The sequence below is a fragment of the Crocuta crocuta genome, unplaced genomic scaffold (genome assembly GCF_008692635.1).
Source record: "Crocuta crocuta isolate KB4526 unplaced genomic scaffold, BGI_CrCroc_1.0 scaffold197, whole genome shotgun sequence".
Lineage (NCBI taxonomy): Eukaryota > Metazoa > Chordata > Mammalia > Carnivora > Hyaenidae > Crocuta > Crocuta crocuta.
In genome coordinates, this window is record NW_027532002.1 from 12516791 (window position 1) to 12534538 (window position 17748).

A 17748-nucleotide genomic window follows, 5' to 3' on the forward strand; every position below is an offset into this window, starting at 1 on the left:
CCCCACCCCCCCCCAGCCAATGGCTTTAGGAATGATTTCCTTCCCCCTGCAAAAAATGTTTACAGGTAAACCTTTAAAGGGTATGACAGTAAAGTGATGTAGAATGAGAAAAGCACTTTATTCAGTGCACACTGACAGTTTTTTCAGTTCCATTCATAATTAAAGTAAAAAAACCCTTCTGTTGAATATTTTTTATGAAAAAATATTGAATTTCAAAACCCCTGAAGTTATTATTGAAAGCAATATTCCTTAAATGTGTTATGTACATATATACATATGTATGTATATATTTGAACCACTCAGAACAATTATATATGAACCACTCAAAAAAATTTTAAGGGCTGTTCTTTTCTGTATTTAAAATTGTCCTTTCAAATACTTAGGAGTTCCACAGGTGGTGGCTTTAATGGAATTTTTCCCAGAGTAAATTTCTTTGACTGAAACTGCTCCAGTTCTTCTGCTGTTAGTTGATCCTTGGGTGTAAATAATACATTATCTGTTGTGGTGCTGCCATTTGAGACTGGGAGAGAGGTGGATATGCTATTATTTCCAAAGGTGTCACTGGATGACTTGGAAAAAGCAGTGTGAGAATGTGAGCCTAGACTACCAAAACCAGCTACAGAATTGCCACTTCCAAAGGCTGGAACTCCAGCAGAGCCTGCTGCTACGGAAGCTGGAAATCCTGAAAATCCAGGTGATCCAAAACCAGAAGCTGCAGGACTTTTAAAAGAAAATGAAGCAGCAGATGTGATTGCAGGTTTCCCAAATGCTGGAGTGGAAGTACTGATGGCAGAACTGGCAGATGATGTGGCTCCAAATGCTGGAGTATTCCCGAACACAGAAGGACTTCCAGAAGAAGGGGCAGAGGCAAAGCCAGGGCTTGTTTTAAAACTGAAATTCTGAGCATTAGCACTGCTGCTGTTATTCACTGGAAAACCTATGAAAACCAGAAAAAGGAGAAAATAACCTATGATAAGTCAGAAAATGTAGCCATATTAACCATCCCTCCTTTTTTTATTTCTGCCATGTTTGAATGCTGAGAAGCTTATTGGAAGAAGTGAAATGAAGAGGTCAGAACAAACCCATTAAACCCTGTTGTCCCGTCTTTCTGCTGTACTGATCTCATTTGTACCATGATTATCCACATTCATGGATAACAGCTTTGAGTAACCTCTGGGATTAGGAGGTGGACTTTCACTTTCCGTTCCCCCGTCCCCCAAGTAAATCAGCTACATCCATTATCAAGAAGTAACTCTTTCCTTAGCTATATTCTTTTATTCAAAAAAATATTTATTTATTTTGAGAGAAAGAGGGAGAGAAAGGTGGGGGGGGGGGTGCAGAGAGAGATGGAAAGAATCTCAAGCAGGCCATGCAATGTCAGTGCAGACCCTAACACAAGGACTCAATCTCACCAACGGTGAGATCATGACCTGAGCCGAAATCAAGAATCAGATGCTTAATTGACTGAATCACCCAGGCACACCAGCTATGTTCTTTTAAGCAAATACAAAGTGGTCACTTCATCTCAGTTTTCGCCTATATAAATGGAGTGATTCTCAAGCTGCTTCCAGCTCTCAACTAAGATGAATCTGATGAAATCATACTCTAATAATTGACATCTCTAGTTTTTTCCTAAATTTTCCCTGAATTGCCATTTTTTGCAAACTTTTTATGGGAGTTGAAACCCTCAGTCCTAATTTGCCTTTTTATTGGTCTCTGAGAACCATTGCCTACCTGTGTCCTAATTTTAAAGAAATTTTCTTAAAAAAAAAAAAAAAGTGACATAGTATTGCCATGCTATGTTGTTATACACAGTGAAAAGAAGGTCCTCAATGGTGGTGCTGCTACAATAGCTACTATGTATTCCTATAAAACTTTTGGAAAAACATTCCCAAAACACACTTTGAAAGCCTGAGTCATAGGGTCTTTCAAAAAACATTTGACCTCCATTTCACAAATGACTGATGAGCCAAATTCTTTGAAGCGCCATTATGGAAGGCAGTAGAATCTGCAACAGTGATTTAAAATGTCACTTAACACACCTTCAGACTTTATGATCTGAAGCCTCTAAAATCCTATGTTTCCAAAATGGATAAAGTCTTGCATCACTTTATCATTTACCTGGTGACCCAAATGTTACTCCTTGCATACTGCCAAATCCAAATGTCGGTGCCGCTTGATTTACTCCATCCTTTACAAATGAGAGCTATATATAAAAAAAAGTAGACAAATAATAAAGTAATTGATGAATAATTCTCAATTGTCTTTTATATACATTTCACAGCCATATTAAATTTTTAAAATGTGCACTTAAGGGGAGCCTGGGTGGCTCAGTTGGTTGAGCATCTGATTTCAGTTCAGGTCATGATCTCATGGTGTCGTAAGTTCGAGCCCTGCACTGGGCTTTGTGCTGACAGCTAGCTCAGAGCCTGGAGCCTGCCTGGGATTCTGTATCACCCTCTCACTCTGCCCCTCCCCCACTCATGCTCTCTGTCTCTCAAAAAAGAATTAAACCTTAAAAAAAGTTTTTTAAATGTGCACTTAAAACTATGTTTAACACATAAAAATATGAATACGCCCACAATATGAATACGCTTAGGAATACACTTAGGAATACAATTAGGAAAAATGGACTAATCACAATATGTTAAGAGCAACTTATGAATTATGAGTGATGAATTATGGGTGGTTTTAATTTTATTTATGCTTCTAAAATATTTTCTATATTTCTTCAATGAAGGTTATATTAAAATCAGAAAAAAAATGTAATAAATTTTAGTGTCCATAGGTTGATTATCAAGAAACCTAGATTTTAGGCAAAGGGCCTTTAGAGGCTACCTAGTCTCCTTATTCTGATGCTTGAATTGAACTAATTCACAATTACATTATTAAAAACTTACTACTAAAATCTACTGAACATTTCCAATTCCTTTAAAAAATTTTTTTCTAATGTTTATTCATTTTTGAGAAACAGAAAGAGAGTGTGAGCGGAGAAGAGGCAGAGAGAGAGGGAGACACAGAATCTGAAGCAGGATCCAGGCTCTGAGCTTTCAACACAGAGCCCAACGTGGGGCTCAAACCCATGAGCTGTGAGATCATGACTTAAGTCGAAGTCAGAGACCTAGCCAACGGGGCTACCCAGGCGACCCTCTTACTCCTTGAAAATACTTTACATTCTTACTATTTTCTACTCTAGAAATGTCTTTCATCTCTGCATACTGAAATCTCAATCTCCCTTTCTTTTTTAAGTTTTATTTATTTAAGTGATCTCTACAACCAAAGTGGGCTTGAACTCATAACCCCAAGATAAAGAGTCAGATGCTCTACTGACTGAGCCAGCGAGGCACTCCTTTAAAATCCCTTTTTTTTTTTTTTAAATGTTTTATTTATTTCTAGGAGAGGGAGAGAGACAGTGGGAGCAGGGGAGGGTCAGACAGAGAGGGAGTCACAGACTCTGAAACAGGCTCCAGGCTCTGAGCTGGCAGTCAGCACAGAGCCCGACGCGGGGCTCGAACCCACGAACCGTGAGATCATGACCTAAGCGAAAGTCGGACGCTCAACCGACTAAGCCACCCAGGCGCCCCTAAAATCCCTTTCAAGGAACTTTTTCCTTACTCCTTACCTCCAAGAAGCTTTTCCTAACTAATTCAAATATGATTTTTCTCATTTGGATGCCTTAATAGCATTTTCTAAAAATCAATTTCATTGAGGTATAGTTTATCCGCAATAAAATGCATTCATCATATACATGTATTTCAGTGAGTTTTGACAAACTTATAGTCACCAATACAATCAAGATTTAGAACAATTTTATCACTCTTAAAAGTTCAACTCTCTCTGAAATGCTGGGCACAGGGGACCACTCATTTCCTCTCATTACAGGTAAGTCCAAAACTTTACCCTAAGGAAAGCAAAGTTATCTGTGCTTTTCTGACTGAGGAACAGAGAGAAAGGAATTCCACGACTATGATTTTAAGTGATACAATCCTGGGAATGTGTATCATAATTCTTTTATTTTATTTTTTTTAATGTTTTATTTATTTCTGAGAGATAGAGAGAGAGAGAGACAGTGTGAGCAGGGGGGGGTCAGAGAGAGAGGGAGACACAGAATCTGAAGCAGGCTCCAGGCTCTGAGCTGTCAGCACAGGCCCGACGTGGGGCTCGAACCTACGAATCGTGAGATCATGACCTGAGCCGAAGTCGGACACTTAACTGACTGAGCCACCCAGGCGCCCTTGTGTATCATAATTCTTGACAGAGTATTTTTTAGCTTTGCTTTCCAAATCCAAAGTGAAATTCTCTGCAAAAAAGTAATAGAGAAGACACTTCCCTGTAGAAAATTCTCCAATACTCACCGAAGCTATGTTAGTTGATGTATTTAGATTTTTCAGTTCATTTATTCTGTTTCTCCACTGATTTATTAACTGTTGGAGGGAATTTAACTGAAGAGAGAAGACAGAAAATAATCAGTCAATTCTGAGTGTCTAAGTTAGTCTCTCTAACTTCATGTCTTTATTTGCCAAAATCACAAGAAGTTTATAAAACATTTTTATGGCCCATTACTTGTACAATTTGCCCAAGATGTTCCAGCTATAGTTCCCTCCCTGTTCTCCAACACCTTGTGTCACCTGGTTCAGAATCTCAAGTATGTGGCAGCACAGAGGTAGTTATATCCAGATGGGAGCAAATATGTGTACTAGTTGAAATGCATGATTGTGACCATAGACAACACAAAAATACAGTTTATGTGATTTGTTTTAGGCACCAACTTACTGAAGCCCAGCTTTTTATTTTTTGACATCTCATATGTGAGAATGTTAATCTGTATAACAGACTGTGTCTTATTTCACTGCTTTTCTAGAATTCATCATTCTATCTGCACCTAAGAGATGCTCCATAAGTGTCTGTCAGATGATGAAAGGGTCTGATTTCTGCAGCTGATCACTTGATACTTTGTAATAAAAATAGTGAAATCCTTAGTTATATAGTCAAAATATGTTATTACCATTTTAGATAACCAACCAACCTCAAAGAAAGTGATTTAGAAGATAAAAATAGCCTTATCGTGAGAAAAATTATAGACTTCATCCACTTTGCCAACATATAAGCAAGACACTACAAATAGAAGAAGACTGTAATTAATAGCTAATCTGGTATTAAGGTAGATGAATAGGAAACAAACTTACATAACTCTGTAAGTTATTGCTGGTTAAGTAGTTATGGTATTCAAGCCTCAACTCCTCTGGTGAAATGTCTGTAAAACCTGAAGTGAGGAATCAATTGGAATCTTTAAAATAAATACCAGTACTTTTGCTAGTATAGTAAAGCTAGAAGTGCTAGACAAGAAAATATGCTGATGTTGATAAGAAAATTTTCATAATCATAAGGAAAAATTTCAAAGCCTACAATCTAATGTTTAATGAAGTATAAGATTAGAATAAAATACAGTTGGATATTTGATCTACTTCAGATTCTGTGTCTCCCTCTCTCTCTGCTCCTCCCCTGCTTGTACTCTGTTTCCCAAAAGTAAATAAACATTAAAACAATTTTTCTCTTTCTTAAAAAGGGGCACCTGGGTGGCTCAGTCAGTTATGTGTCCAACTTCAGCCCAAGTCATGATCCCACGCTTCGTGGGTTCGAGCCCCGTGTTGGGCTCTGTGCTGACAGCTTGGAGCCTGGAGCCTGCTTCAGATTCTGTGTCTCCCTTCTATCTCTGGCCCTGTCCTGCTTGCATTCTGTCTCTCTCTGTCTCCCAAAAATAAATAAATAAAAATTAAAAATTTTTTTTAAATATAGCTGGATATTTGACATTTAGAGGCGAAAATTTTCTAAAGATAAATGGAGTGTAAAGAATAATAAAGGAAAGTTGACAACATATACATTCGAACTTCTGTTTAAAAAAAAATTCTGTATGGCAGAAAGTACAAGCAAAATTAAAAGGCAAACGATAAGCTGGGAAAACCATAACTTTAACGTGTATGACAGGAAGAGAGCTAATCTTAATGTTTAAATAGCACCTATAAATCAATAATACAGATAAGTTAATATGGGCAAACATAATAAACAGGCAATTTGCAAAAAAATTCAAATAGCCAGTAAATAAGTAAAATAAAAAAGTTCAATTTAAGGGCGTCTGGGTGGCTCAGTCAGTTGAGCGTCCGACTCTTGGTTTCTGCTCAGATCATGGTTCGTGAGGGCAAGCCCTGTGTCAGGCACAGTGCAGAGCCTGCTTGGGATTCTCTCTTTCCTTCTCTCTCTGCCCCTCCCCAACTTGTTTTCTTTATCCCTTTCTCAAAATAAATGAATAAACTTAAAAAAGTTACTTAAAAAAAGTTAAATTTAAAAATACAACTTAAAATAGGGATGAAATACTTTACTTAATGCAAAAATTAAAAATGGATGGTATTTATTATTAGTACAGGTGTGGTAAAATTAACATTCTCCTAAATTGCCTTTAGAGGAACCAGAAAGGTACTTTTCTGGGGGGAAAATTGTCAATAAGTGTCAAATGCCTTAAATATGTTCGTATCTATTGTCCTTAATAGAATTTCTAGGATTTAACCTCAGAAAATAATAAGACATATAATCAAAGAGTTTTATATATGAAAGTATCCATTTTAGTATTTTTAGTAATAGAAACAAATTGAAAATAACAAAATAGAATACAAAACTAGATTATGATCCTAATTATATACATACAAACAGGAAATACAGTTGTGTGTGCATATTTTGAAAGAAATACTCTGAAATATTATAGTTGTTATCTTTACGAGACCAGGTGATTTTTATTTTATTTACATATTTGTGTTTTTCAAGTTTTCTATGGCAACAACTGTGACTTTATAATTGGGAAAACTTTTTAAGAAAAGAAAAATAACGTTCAGGATATTTCCTACAGAGAATTACTTGTAACCCAGATATCAGTAACTCCATGGACCTGTACACCCCAGAATAAAATGACTAAAAGTTCAAATTAGAACCTTGGATTCCCTCTACTAACCTGTCGTTATATCATCCTTAATAACTGTTTAGGCCAAAATACCTAGGAGTCCCCTTGGATTTATCTCTCCCCACATCTAATTAATCAGCATCCTGACAGTTCTAATTCCAAAACAGATTACAAATTTAACCAATTCTGTCTCCACTGTGAGTGACCCTAACCCAGTCAGTCACCAGCTTTTGTCTCCTAACTCATCTCCGTGCCACTATTTTACTTCTCACCCCATACCACTCCCTACAGACCATTTCTTTTCATACAACAGTCCAACCGAGTTTTTTTCCTAATCAGATCATGTCCCTCTGCTTAAAGCTCCACATAGTTGCCCAGTAGAGTTAGTCTAACATGATTTGGCTCCTGGTTGACTCTATGGCCTTATGTCCTATTACTCTTTCTGTCGTTCACTCTCCTCCAGTGGTTTTGGCCTCACTTGTCTTCAAACTTGCCAACCTTGTTCCTACAAGGGCCTATGTACTAGCTATTCCTACTGTGAGGAGTGTTTTCACCAAATCTTCCCATAAGTGACACCTTCTTCTTACTTAGGATCTGCTCCAATACTGCCTTGTAAGAATGGAGAGCTTACTCTAGCTAAAGGAATACTGTCCTTCCAGTTACTTTCTCCTCCTTCTAGCTCTTCCTCATCTGAACCAGAGAACACAGAAAATTATCTGAGTGACTATTTTCTCAGTGATCTCAAGGGTGGTACAAAAATAGTACCATCTTAGATGTAAAGGAAGAGTTAATTCATTATAATTAATGTCTAAGGAGAGTAGTTCTCCAACTTTTTGGCCTCAAAACCCATTTATATTCTTAAAATTCATAAACAATCCCAAAGAGCTTTTGCTTATACAGGTTATAATATATATATTTACCACATTTAAAATGAAAAATAAGAAATATAGAGCATATTTCTTATTACACATAAAAATAAGAGGCCAATTACATATTAACATAAATAAAAAAACTATTTTTCAGGCAAAAAATAAAAATTTAGTGACATGAGTGGCACTGAGTTAGGTCTGTACTTTTTTTTTGCATACCTTAAATTAAAAATATTTTATTGCTAAAAAAATGCTAACCCTCTTCTGAGCTTTCAGTGAGTTATTATCTTTTTGCTGATGCAGGGTCTGTTTGTAAATTTTTTAATGTTTGGTTTTAAGAGAAGACTGCTGGATTATTATATCTGCTTCTACATTTAATCTGTTGCAATATACTACCTGGCTGAAGTGTATGAAGAAAATCTGTTCTAACACAGATAAGGAGTTGGGAAGGAGGACTTCAATAATCTTTCCAGATTAATTGTGGCTACTCTTCTTTGACACTTGATAGGTGGTAGTTTCTTACAAGTTTAGCTATAATGCAAATTCAAACCTTAAAATTAACTTTTTGTATTATTATATTAAATCCAGTGGTTTATCTTGCACTTAGAATGAATTTTTCAGCCATGCATAATTTTATAACATCATATACTGGTCATTTAGAAAATGCTGGTTCATTGAGTCATCTAGAACTTCCAAACATTGCCACATGCCATTTTACAATGTCAAAAAACTCATATTTGTTACTGTCACTATCCATCTCATTGGAAGACACTTTAAGAGACTCTTAAGTCATCACACTCATAGTGGCAGAAAACAGTTTTCCATAATTCTAATTTCCACTTGAAAGATTGAATTTTGTCATTGGCAATAAACAGTCAGGTGTTTTCTTTGAAGTGACAAACTCATTTCATTCGTTTGTTTTTTTTTTTTTTAATATTTTTATTTATTCCTAGGAGAGAGAGAGACAGCATGAGCAGGGGAGGTTCAGAGAGAGAGGGAGACACAGACTCCGAAACAGGATCCAGGCTCTGAGCTGGCACTCAGCACAGAGCCCGACGCGGGGCTCGAACCCACAAACTGCGAGATCATGACCTAAGCGAAAGCCGGACGCTTAACCGACTAAGCCACCCAGGTGCCCCTCATTCATTTTTTTAGAAAATGTTGCCAAATTCCTAAAGTCTACATAACCACAGCTGTCAGTCATTCTTTCAAGTAAAAACTGTCTATGGAAAAAGTGGCTAGTTCAGCTCATGACTCGAAGGATCACTTGGGTCTTCCCTCAAGGCAGATAACCATCACATCTGAGTATGTGGCAGAAATCACTTCATGTATGCTTCTCATTTTGTCATACAGATTAAACAATGTGTGCATGTGGGCATCCGACTCTTGATTTCTGCTCGGATCATGATCCCAGGGTCAAGGAAAGGAGCCCTGTATCCTGGTCAGTGCTGAGCATGGAGCCTGCTTAGGATTCTCTCTCCCTCTCTCTCTCTCTCTCTCACCTCCCCCCCCCACCACCCCACCACCCCTTCCCTGTTTATACTCTCTAAAAAAAAAAAAAATCGTGAGGCACCTGGGTGGCTCAGTTATTTAAGCATCAGATTACAGCTCAGGCCATGATCTCACTATTTCTGAGTTCGAGCCCCCGCGTCAGACTCTGTGCTGACAGTTCAGAGCCCAGAGCCTGCTTCAGAATCTGTGTCTCTCCCACTCTCTCTCTGCTCCCCCCATGCTTGCACTCTTTCTCTCAAAAATAAACATTAAAAAAATGTTTAAAAAAAGTGTGCACTTAAGGGTTAAAATTAACATAATCAATATTTTTACCTCTTCATCAAAAACTTTAAGTGAAAATGGCATTAAAAATTTTTATTGAGATACCTGGTTGGCTTGGTCATAAAAGTATGTGCAGTCATGTTGCCTCTGCCTTGATTCATGCTAAGATATAAGGAGTTGGACCCATCAATTCTTTTGTACCAAGAGTGCAAATGTCAACAGAGTGAAAAGCGCAATTAACGTCTTAGTATTATTATGAAAATATTTTTGAATTTGTAGAGCTTTTTGAAAATTTTTAAAAATTTATTTTTGTTTTTTTAAATGTTTATTTTTGAGACAGAGAGAGAGCAGGGGAGGGCAGAGATAGAGAGAGCGAGGGAGGATCTGAAGTGGGCTCCATGCTGACAGCAGAAAGCCTAATGTGGGGCTCGAACTCACATACTATGAGATCATGACCCTTAACTGACTCAGCCACTCAGACACTCCTCTACAGCCTTTTTTAAAAAAAGTTTATTTGAGAGAGAGCAAGTGTGTGTGCATCCAAGTGCAAATGAGAAGGGGAGGGGCAGAGGGAAAAGGAGAGAGAGAATCCCAAGCAGGCTCCGTGCTGTCAGCACAGAGCCCAAGGCAGGGCTGGATCTTACAAACTGTGAGATCGTAACTTGAGCCAAAGTCAAGAGTTGGACGCTCAACTGACTGAGCCACCTAGGCACCCCAAATGTGTACAGCTTTTAAAAGGGTCTCAGGAATAGGGCTGCCAGATTTGGCAAATAATACAGGATGCCCAGGGGCACCTAGGTGGCTCAGTTGATTGAGTGTTTGACTTCGGCTCAGGTCATGATCTCACTGTTAGAGAGCTGAAACCTTGCATTGGGCTCCCTGCTGTCAATGCAGAGCCTGCTTCAGATCCTCTGTCCTCACCACCTCCTGTCCCTTCCCCGTGCACACACACTCTCTCAAAAATAAGCATTAAAAAAAAATACAGAATGCCCAGTTAAATCTGAATTTCAGATATACTTTTTTAAAAATCAGTATAAGTAAGTCCCAAATATCCCATGGGATATTCATATACTAAAAATATTATTTTTTATTTACCTAAATAAAAAAGAATTTAAATTTAACTGAGTGTCCCATATTTTATCTGGCAATCCTACTTAGGAATCTACATTCCACAGTTTGAGAATCATTGCTTTAGGGCATTAGGCTCAATTCCAAACTGATTAAAAAAGGTTCAGTACTTCTTTATTGAAAACACTATCTAAAACTACCTGATTTATTTGTATTGTTTACTGTCTCCCTCCTTCAAGAACATATGTTTTGTAAGGGAGGGAGCCTGTCTGTCCTGCTCATCACTATATTCTTAGAACTTAGAATAGGGCCTGGCACAAAAGAAATTCAGTAAATATTTTGTTGAACAGCTGAGTGAATAAAAAACTAAGGACTGGTGTGACAAATGCTCAGAGGGAATAAGCAGGCAGAGCTGAGACAGAGTAGGGATCTCAAGAGTTCTGCGGGATTGTAAGGCCTCTCATCTGCAAGGTACTTGCTATTACTCAAGAGTGCAAAGGGCCCAGGACCACCCAAAGTAGGATTAGTAAAGTGTGGTGACCTAGATTTCAGTTCAGAAAGGGCTTGTGAACTATGGACAAAAGAAAACGAGGAGGAAAAAGGGTATTCTAAAGAAATGCTATCCCTGTAGCCAAGCTAAAGTAAAGCTCTTTAACTTCACATGTTATCTCCAGGATAGATCTCAAAAAGCTTTACAAAAAATAACTGTCTTTTTAAGGAAATATAGACAAGGGAGAAGAGAATCAGGCAGCCAAGGCCTTAATGACAAAAAGGATGTGAATCTTCCATTTACTCTAAGCAGCTAAGAGGTTTGGAAGTTGTACCCATAGGGAACCAAGAAGGCAGAGACTCTTTGGGGGCTTACAGAACTGGAACTGTGGTGGGTCCTGATTTTACTATATTCTCATGAGAACTACATCCTTTAAAAGAACTGTATCTTCTAGTTTCTATCCCTGAATTATGAAGTTCTGCTAGAATAATGGGACACTTTAAACAATGTTTAAACTCTCCTAACAATTTCTAAGTTTGTGGTTAGTTTATTAAGCATGATCTTGGTTTTAGAAAATAAGAGTTATAAAACATATTTTAAAAATAAACAATTTCTCAATTACCTGAAATATTAGGCTTTATTTTCACTGGCGAATAAACAGAAAACATCCACTGCCCTGAAGATTCCCAAATTTCCATATCTTTTATAATTCCTTCCCTGGGGGAAAAAAAAAGAGAGAGAGAGAAAAGGATCTTTTTCATCTGCTTGTTAAAATTTATTGTTTATAATTTTCAATGATTAAAATTTTAAACTATAGTGAATATATAATTTTAGATATTTTCCACTGTATTTTCTGAAGAGTATTCTTTAAAGAATTTATAGAATAAGAACTAGATTTCATGATTTTAAATATTATAATATTGGGGTGCCTGAGTTGACTGTGCATCTGACTCTTAGTTTTGGTTCAGGTCATGATCCCAGGGCTGTGGGATCGAGCCATGTTGGACTCCACACTGAGTGGGGAGCCTGCTTGGGAGCCTCTCTCTCTTCCCCTCCCTCCACCCCTCTCCTCTGCTTGAGTGCTCTCTAAAATAAATTAGGGGCACCTGGGTAGATTAGTCAGTTAAGGGTCTGACTTCAGCTCAGGTCATGATCTCGTAGTTCTTGGGTTTGAGCCCTGCATCAGGCTCTGTGCTGACAGCTTGGAGCCTGAAGCCTGCTTCAAATTCTGTGACTCTCTCTCTCTTTGCCCCTCCTCCACTCATACTCTCACTCTCTGTCTCTCAGAAATGAATAAACGTTAAAAATTAAAATAAGGAATGCCGGCTTGGTTCAGTTGGTTAAGTGGCCAACTTTGGCTCACGTCATGATCTCATGGCTTGTGAGTTCGAGCCCTGCGTTGGGCTCTGTGCTGATAGCCCAGAGTCTGGAGCCTGCTTTGGATTGTTTCTCCTACTCTCTCTGACCCTCCCCTGCTCGAACTCTGTCTCTCTCTCAAAATTAAATAAACATCAAAAAATAATTTTAAAAAATTAAAATAAGAAAATATTATAATATCAAAGAAGTTTATAGTTTTGGTTTTCTATTAAGCTGAACAACTAACCAATACATTTATTGAGAACTATCCAACTATACATATTTTAAAGAACTAAAGTATAATAAAATATACAATACTAACTTTAATCTTTCTTTGTTCATTATCATAAACGTCAATGACCATTTAACTAGAAAAAGACCCAAAGCACCAGATGAGTAATATGGAATCATAACATTTTTATTTTATGTATGTATTTTATGTTTATTTCTTTATTTTGAAAGAAAGAGAGAGAATGAGCAGGAGATGGGCAGAGACTCTGAGAGGGAGAGACAGAATCCCAAACAGGTTCTGCACCATCAGCGAGGAGCCTGATGCAGGGCTCAAACTCACCAACTGTGAGATCATGACCTGTGCTGAAACCAAGAGTCAGATGCTTAACTGACTGAGCCATCCAGACATCCCTTTATTTAATTTATTAAAAAGCTTCAAGCCCAGTGGGAGCCCAGTGCAGGGCTTGAACTCACTACCCTGAGATCAAGACCTGAGCTGGAAAGCATTAAAAAACAAATTAAAAAAAAAGGGGGGGTAGGGGGCGCCTGGGTGGCTCAGTCAGTTAAGTGTCCGACTTCGGCTCAGATCATGATCTCACAGCTCGTGGGTATGAGCCCTGTGTTGGGCTCTGTGCTGACAGCTCAGAGCCTGGAGCCTGTTTCAGGCTCCGTGTCTCCCTCTCTCTCTCCCCCTTCCCTGCTCACGCGGTCTCTCTCTCAGAAATAAACAAAACATTAAAAAACAAATTAAAAAAAAAAAAAGACTTGAGCTGGGATCAAGTCAGACACTTTGACCAACTGGAGCTACCCAGGTACTCTAAAAACTAAAAATTTTTAAGTGGGCAGGACTTTAGAGACTATTTTGTTTAATTCTTATCATTTTGCAAAATGGAAAACAGACCCATATCTATATAATTCTCTTATTGGCCAAGTTGTGGATAGATTTGACTTTAAATGTTTCCCTCCCCTATCCAGAAAGCTATTAATAAAATTTTTGCTATCACAGAATTTTAAATAATTTTTAAATTATTTTACAACATCAAATATAGGAAGGAAGGCTTTGTTTGCTCTTTTACCTTTAAAAAATCAATTGTATATAGTACATGGCTCAAAATGTTTACCACTTGTTCTAATTTATTATGGGAAATAAAAAGACTAACCAGTATATTTAAGTTCTGTCCTCATGTTGGGAGCTGAGGCAACAATTACAAAGAGTCAGGGACTATTTTGGCACCAGTCATACATTGTACCATGATCAAGAATCATAAGGAATATAATCTACAGTAATGAAGGAAATCAAATGAAACCAGTTTTAGAAAGAAAACTACCAGATGCTGTAAGTACCATCAAGATTACAAATTGCTTAAATTATCTCCTAGTTTGTAAAGAACTCTTAATTTCCAACAAACTTAAGCAGAACTACTTTATTTTTTTAAGACTTTTTTTTTGTTATTTATTTTTGAGAGAGAAAGAGACAGAATGTGAGTAGGGGAGGGGCAGAGAGAGAGAGGGAGACACAGAATCCGAAGCAGGCTCCAGGCTCTAAGTTGTCAGCAAAGCCTGATGCTGAACTTGAACCCACGAACCGCGAGATCATGACCTGAGCGAAGCTGGACGCTTAACTGACTGAGCCACCCAGGCGCCCCAAGCAGAACTACTTTAGAAAGATACTCAACAGAGTGTTATCTATAGAAAAGTGGAAATAAAAATTAGTCACTGTACTGGTATGGTTGGTGACCAATATTTTTTTGCATTTCTATTTTTTCATTTTAGAGAGAGAGAGTGTGTGAGTCGGGGAGAGGGGCAGAGAGAGAAAGAGAGAGAGAGAGAGAGAGAGAGAGAGAGAGACAGACAGACAGACAGACAGACTCAAGAATCTCCATAGCATAAAGCCTGACATGGGGTTCAATCTCATGACCCTGGGATCATGTCCTGAGCTGAAACTGAGTTGGATACTCAACTGACTGAGCCACCAAGGTGCCCCAAGGTGACACATTTTTTAAGTGAAATAAAGTCTAATATGACATACGCAAAATAGTTATCTCTCAGTGACAGGATCATGAGTGCTTTTCTCCTTTTTGCTTATTCTGATTTTTTAATAATGTACTACTTCTTTTTTAAAGAAAATATTGTAGGTACTTTGGAAAAAAATAAGCAAATGGGTAGTTAGTTTTTTTGAAGGCTTCCACTTACAGAAATTTCTTTTCATCTTTCTGCTCCTCAGAGCTGAGTGAAGCAAATGGATTCTGGGACTGTCCAAACCCCCTGTTCCTGCTAGTTGAAGCTCCAGAATTCAAAGAACCAAAAGATGGCTTTTCTTGATCTCTGCTGCCCCCCCATGGTGTGGATTTGGAGAAGCTGGATGGCTGGATGACGCTAGAGTATCTCTGGCTGGTGGTATTCCATCCACGTCTGTTACTACCTGAAAATAAACAAAACAATTTTATTGGTAACTCCTTTTTTAAAACTCTAAAAATTTAATTACATTTTGTCTTATTATGTGCAGACATTATGTAAAGATTTAACAAGCAAATTCCTACTCATTTTAAATCACAAAATTCTTCATTTTTGATTTATATAGTTACTTGTAAACAATAAAACATGTAATGGTCTAATCATGTAATGGTCTTTTTGTTTGTTTAAAAAGATTGAGAGGACTGTAAATCCATAGAAAAATAATAATATATTACTAAGTTTAGCTGATATAAGCTTATTAAATAAATAACTGCTTGACAATGGATTTAGGATGTATCCTAAATCATAAGCTCTTTCAGGATAAAAAGCTATGTCTTTATCATTCTTTGCTCTCCTACTAGGCCCTTATACAGCAGTTAGGTCTGAAAAATGGACAATATATAAAGGAGTTTCTTGAATATAAAAAATTAGATTCTACCCTCTGTCCTTGAATACATGCTTAAGTCAATTTGACTCCATCTTCCCTCTGGGAAAACACCATCTACCCATCTATCTTTCATAGGGAGATTCTAATTTACATGTGAATAAAATGCACTCAGTTCTGCTATGATGAGCAGATTCTAATATTTCATAATTATCAAAATGAGCCAACAGGACTCTCTCCTCTTTATATATTAAAAAAAAAAAATCTTACCACTTAAAGCACCCTGTTTACTCATCACTTCCTAGCTGAGGCCAAGATAATTCACCTTCTGAGTGAATTAGGAGACATGCCATGAAATATATTAAAAACTGAATATATCTGATGGAGATATAGCCCTTCATGAAAATTCATCTCCCAACTCTAAAACTACTTAATTAAACCAATTAGAAAAAGGGGCAGATTGCTGGGCCATTTTCCTCATGTAAGGGTTAATGGTATTTCATTTTTCTAAAGTTCCAAATCCTTTGGGGGATGACCCCCTGAAGAAATTCATTCCTTCTTTTGTATATAGCTTTTGACCTTCACTTATTAATTCTAGAAGCATTCTTTCCTGGGAGCTAAATACACTGTTTAAAGAGTTTCATTTATATTTTCTTCAACCATCAATCCATTCTACATTTATTGTCTAATTACTACATTTAGAGTGAGCCGCCAAAGAATGTCAAATATTAAGTCGTTTTTACAGGAAATACACTCACATTTATCAGACCCCCAAGTCATAACTTTTGGTTTGGAATATTCACTAGACTAACTGTGGGTGATGCAAAAGGACTGTCTCCAAGAAGAGGGATCAGACGTGAAATCACAATGCAACATGAAGAGTTGGATGAACAGTCCTAATAGAGGGAAGGGAAGGAAGAGGAGAGGAGGTCAGCATCTTGTGATACCTTCGAGGGCTAAGTTTCAATCCTAATGAAACCTAACTATTCATCTGAACTTTAAAACCTTGTGTTGTAATAAATACGGTTTCATTTCTGTTCCGTCCTCTTCCTGAACACAATCCTTTCATATCATCCACGATTGGCTTAAATATTCCAAAAACTTTATCACTTAGGCCCAGATGGTAGGTCAACGTGGTCCTCCACACCCCCTTCCCTCATAACTCACAGTTCTTAATTGGGCACCTCTTCCTTCCAATTTTACCCCCAATGTTACGAAGATGTACATTCACCTGGGGTATAGCTTTGTAGCTATTATCAGATTTTCAAAGGAGTTTGCGACTTCCCCAAAGTTAAGAATCCAGGCTCTGACCCCAGGTGCTAGCCTCTTTCTGGAAGAGTTTGGTAAAAATTATATTTAAGGTGCCAAAGGAAAAAAAATAAAGTACCCAGAAGGGTAGTTAAGCAAGGAGGCGTCTGGGTCGACCTACACCAATTCTCCGGACCACTACCACCCACAGACAACGTAGTTTTCCACGTATTCCCGACCTAAAACTCATTGTTTCGCATTAGTAAGAAAGGGCAGGTCTCGGTCTTCACGCCGTCAAAAAAAGTAACCCCGGGCCTAACAAGCTAATAAAGGCGTTGCGGAGGGCCTGAACCCAGCGCGCTGGGCGGAGCTGAAAGGGGGCGACGAGGGCATTTCAGCACCACCGGACACTGGCGGCGCACAGCGGCGCAGAGCCGAGCGGCGGGCTCCACGCCGGACGCCCGTTCTCAGCCGGACGCGCCCCGGGCCAGGCCTTCCCCTGCTCGGCTACCGGCGTAGGACCGGGGAGAACGTCACCTGAGGGCTGTTGCTGCCGTCCCGCACCCCCGGCGCCGGGATGTTCGTTCCAGCACCGGTCTCCAAAGCGGCACCGGCCTTGAAGGAAGAACTGACAAATGGTCATTGCGACGGCGCCGTCCACGGAACGATCTTCAGGCGGCACCCTCGGCGGAAGGAGAGCCAAATGCAGCCACGGGTCCCACCCCGCTACCGTGACGTCACCTTCTCGCGACCCATTCCCTCTTGTCCCGCCCTGGGATGAGAGGCGTGGATTTTACCCAATAGGATTTGAGAAGAGCGGGGCGGCCCCCACTTACTCAGCTTGTCTTGGGAAAGCACAACATTTGAATGGTTTACGTGGAGGAGGAGGCGTGTTTGCGCGTGGTACAAGGCCTCCGACTTTAAG

The 17748-nt window shown here is 38.6% G+C and overlaps 1 protein-coding gene across 3 annotated transcripts; it reads right to left on the reverse strand.

Moving 5' to 3' along the window:
* Positions 1–67: 67 nt before the first annotated feature.
* On the reverse strand, positions 68–17539 carry NUP42 (nucleoporin 42). Of its 3 annotated transcripts, XM_077775377.1 has the most exons (8): positions 17361–17424; positions 16334–16471; positions 14930–15158; positions 11772–11866; positions 5187–5263; positions 4356–4442; positions 2122–2206; positions 71–937 (listed from the first exon to the last, which is right to left on the reverse strand). In XM_077775377.1, exons 2-8 carry the CDS (start codon positions 16353–16355, stop codon positions 372–374), a joined length of 1161 nt encoding a protein of 386 aa, XP_077631503.1. In that variant the 5' UTR covers positions 16356–16471; positions 17361–17424; the 3' UTR covers positions 71–371. The 3 variants fall into 3 exon arrangements, with proteins under 3 accessions (XP_077631502.1, XP_077631504.1, XP_077631503.1); XM_077775376.1 differs by lacking the exon at positions 16334–16471 and having other exon boundaries at positions 68–937; positions 17361–17539; XM_077775378.1 differs by lacking the exons at positions 11772–11866; positions 16334–16471; positions 17361–17424 and having other exon boundaries at positions 70–937; positions 14930–15033.
* Between the last annotated feature and the right edge of the window lie 209 nt (positions 17540–17748).